General features: G+C 39.2%; 1 protein-coding gene across 1 annotated transcript; it reads left to right on the top strand.

Annotated features, from left to right (window-relative positions):
- The first annotated feature begins 320 nt into the window (after positions 1 to 320).
- LOC126201189 (gamma-interferon-inducible lysosomal thiol reductase-like) lies at positions 321 to 1,928 on the top strand. Its single transcript, XM_049936768.1, has one exon. The coding sequence runs from the start codon at positions 502 to 504 to the stop codon at positions 1,234 to 1,236; it is 735 nt and encodes a 244-aa protein (XP_049792725.1). The 5' UTR covers positions 321 to 501; the 3' UTR covers positions 1,237 to 1,928.
- The last annotated feature ends 898 nt before the right edge of the window (positions 1,929 to 2,826 follow it).

Here is a 2,826-nt window from a genome sequence, read left to right as displayed (position 1 = left end):
ACGCTATTTTAAAATTACTTGTTGGTAAACAGTATGACCCATATGAATACTCAGTTAACTGCCTTGTGTGCAGGACTTGGAGTTCAGAAGGGGAATGGCCTAAGACGGCATGTATAAGAATTGCCAACAGAAAGCAGTTGCCTGGACTTGGATACGTCTGAGTATGTGCAGGCACACAGGAAAGGCTCATGCGACGTCCTGACTCTCTGCAGACATAGAGTAGCGCATCAGGAAGGGTACACTTGGAAAGTGTCTATTTGAGCGAGCACACCGCCAGCTTAGCGCCAGTCAGCCTAATGGATAGCAAGCTGGAAGCTGTACGCGGATGAAATGAGGGAGTAGTAAAGTGCTTGTTTAACACCTGCCAGCCGTTACACCTGGGTTGGCTGTGATGTTCCTACCGTCTTGACGTGAATTTACTTACTGTGATAGTCGAAAAATAAGGCGGATATGCGTGTTAAATTAATGTAATAAAATAGTCTGTTACTTACAGCGTGCGAAATGGCTGTGATTTCCAATGTTATGCGCGTGAAATTGATTTTGTTTGCCGTTATTTGTTTTATACTGTGGGAAGCATTAAGGACTGTTCCAAGTTTATCTTCAATTACTAACGCAGGCCCTGCTTCACTTGACCATGGTGGTCTTGTTTCACTGAGAACACCTCTCAGTCCTGTTGAAGTTGCTGTTTACTATGAAGCACTGTGCCCAGATTCACGAAGTTTCATTACAAGGCAGTTACTGCCTGCATTCTTGAAAGGCCCTGGTTTGATCAATCCTGTTCTGATTCCATATGGGAAAGCTGAGACCAGAGAAACACCAACTGGTTACGAATTTACATGCCAACATGGACCCATAGAATGCCAGGGTAATAAAGTGCATGCATGTGCTGCTGCCATCATTGGAAGTAAAGAGATGCAAGTGAAATATGTAGCATGCATGATAAGCAATAACATGAATCCAGAAGAAATTGGAGAAATGTGTGCCACCAAGCTCGGTATTGCTTGGGACCCAATTCTGCAGTGTTCAAGAGCAAGGGAAGGAAATGAGCTGCTAAAAGCAAATGGTGATGCTACCTATGCCTTGAATCCGAGTGTATCGTTTATACCAACAATAACACTGAATGGAAATCAGGGTAACCAGGCTGCCATCTTAAAGAATCTGTTTGGAGAAGTTTGCAACCTCTATACGGAAGCTAAACCAGCAGAGTGTGAATATGAGAGGAAACCATCTGAGTAATGAAGATCAAGTTCCAAATAAAATGTTTAAGATTCATTGGCTTGAGCAATAAAAAATAACTCCTTCAGTATTGTTAAATACTTTGAATATCACAATATTGAGAAACTGTCGCACTTAAAATATAATATCCTGTAATCCATTCCTATAATTACAGTTAATGCATTTATCAAAAAATTGTTAACCCTTTACCTTCACAGTACCTAATCATGTGATCTTGTGTTGCCGTTCCATTACAAAGTAGATTCTTTAAAGACTGTAAATGTAAGTATTTTTATGAAGCTGATGCTTTGAAAAGACTGCATTAAAACAAGAATATGTCTGCATCTTGTGGTTCTGGTGGCAATTGTGAAATTTAACACAGAATTTAGATAGTTATTGTACAGAAGTAAGAGTTCGGGCATTTCATGAGATTCTGTTTCACTGTTTTCCTTGCTACTGATGTATGCAGTAAAGTGTCAATATGTGGAATACCTATGCCATTTGGTGCTGCTGCATTGACTAATTGTCATTATATTGTCCCAAATTATTGAAATATTTTTGTTAACGTTGTTTATAGTACCATGGGGTAACTATTGCATATGTTCCATTTCTTCCCTGAATAAGTATTGCACTTTTATGGGTAATATAAAGTACAAAAAATTCAACGCTGTATTGTATAATATAATTTGAAATACAGATTTTGTTACAGTGTTTCAGTGTGATTCTTTATTAGATTAAGGCAGTGGTCTAGAATTTAGTTTTGTAATATTGTTACACCAGTTGAGCATTGTTGTTGTTTGTGGGTGTCGTCAGCAATGTACCAGAAAATTTAATAGGTTGTCAACTCAGTGGCTATCATAAAAGTATAAAAATTACTCACTTTCTATTTTGAAAATGTGGGACTTTGGATATGTTAACCACAGCAACAAATAACACACACACAGAATTGTTGAATAAGAAAAAAATTTAGAGCTTGAAACATTTATACCACAATAATTTCCACACATAACATGAACGAATCCCAGAAGTACCAAGAGACTAATTAAATTATGCCACTTGTCGCAAACAGCGATCCACTTTGTCAGCCAAAGAGTACACACTACACTCTAAGCACTTGTCAAACTTCTATTCCCACACAGCTCCCCCTGCAGTAGAACAAAGCTCCAGAAATGTAGGAAAACTGATGTTGAACTCGGTCGGGCCCTCGTATTAACTGGGAATGTCCTGTGGGGTGTCCTTGTGAAATGATACCGGGATCTCTTAGTACGACGCTGGAGTATGCATCACTGAACTTGGGGGTTGGTGATCTCGTTTGTCAGTCTGGTAATGGAGATCTGTGTACCAAGTTGGTAGGTCTTCAATGGGTTACAATTAAGGTGGCTTTATCCTTTTGAATGACACTGTCTTAAGTTTAGCTTAATAGTACATTCATTACACTTCCAAACTTGGAAACAGATAGTATAAGAAGGTTGTAGTAGTGAGTGGACAGTGCTGGTCCTTAGAATAGCACGGCAGCATGTGTACAAATCCTGAAGTAAAATGTTGGCATCTCAATGATGAGGTGAGGAGTAGGGCCAAAATGTTGGCATCTCTATGATGAGGTGAAGCGTA

The sequence above is a fragment of the Schistocerca nitens genome, chromosome 1 (assembly GCF_023898315.1).
Source record: "Schistocerca nitens isolate TAMUIC-IGC-003100 chromosome 1, iqSchNite1.1, whole genome shotgun sequence".
Taxonomy (NCBI): Eukaryota; Metazoa; Arthropoda; class Insecta; order Orthoptera; family Acrididae; genus Schistocerca; species Schistocerca nitens.
Note: the sequence above shows the minus strand (reverse complement) of the source record. Positions and strands in the feature narration are given on the sequence as shown.

Excerpts from the sequence above, each read along its gene's own strand:
- LOC126201189 (XM_049936768.1), top strand. The coding sequence starts at position 502 with ATGGCTGTGATTTCCAATGTTATGCGCGTGAAATTGATTTTGTTTGCC.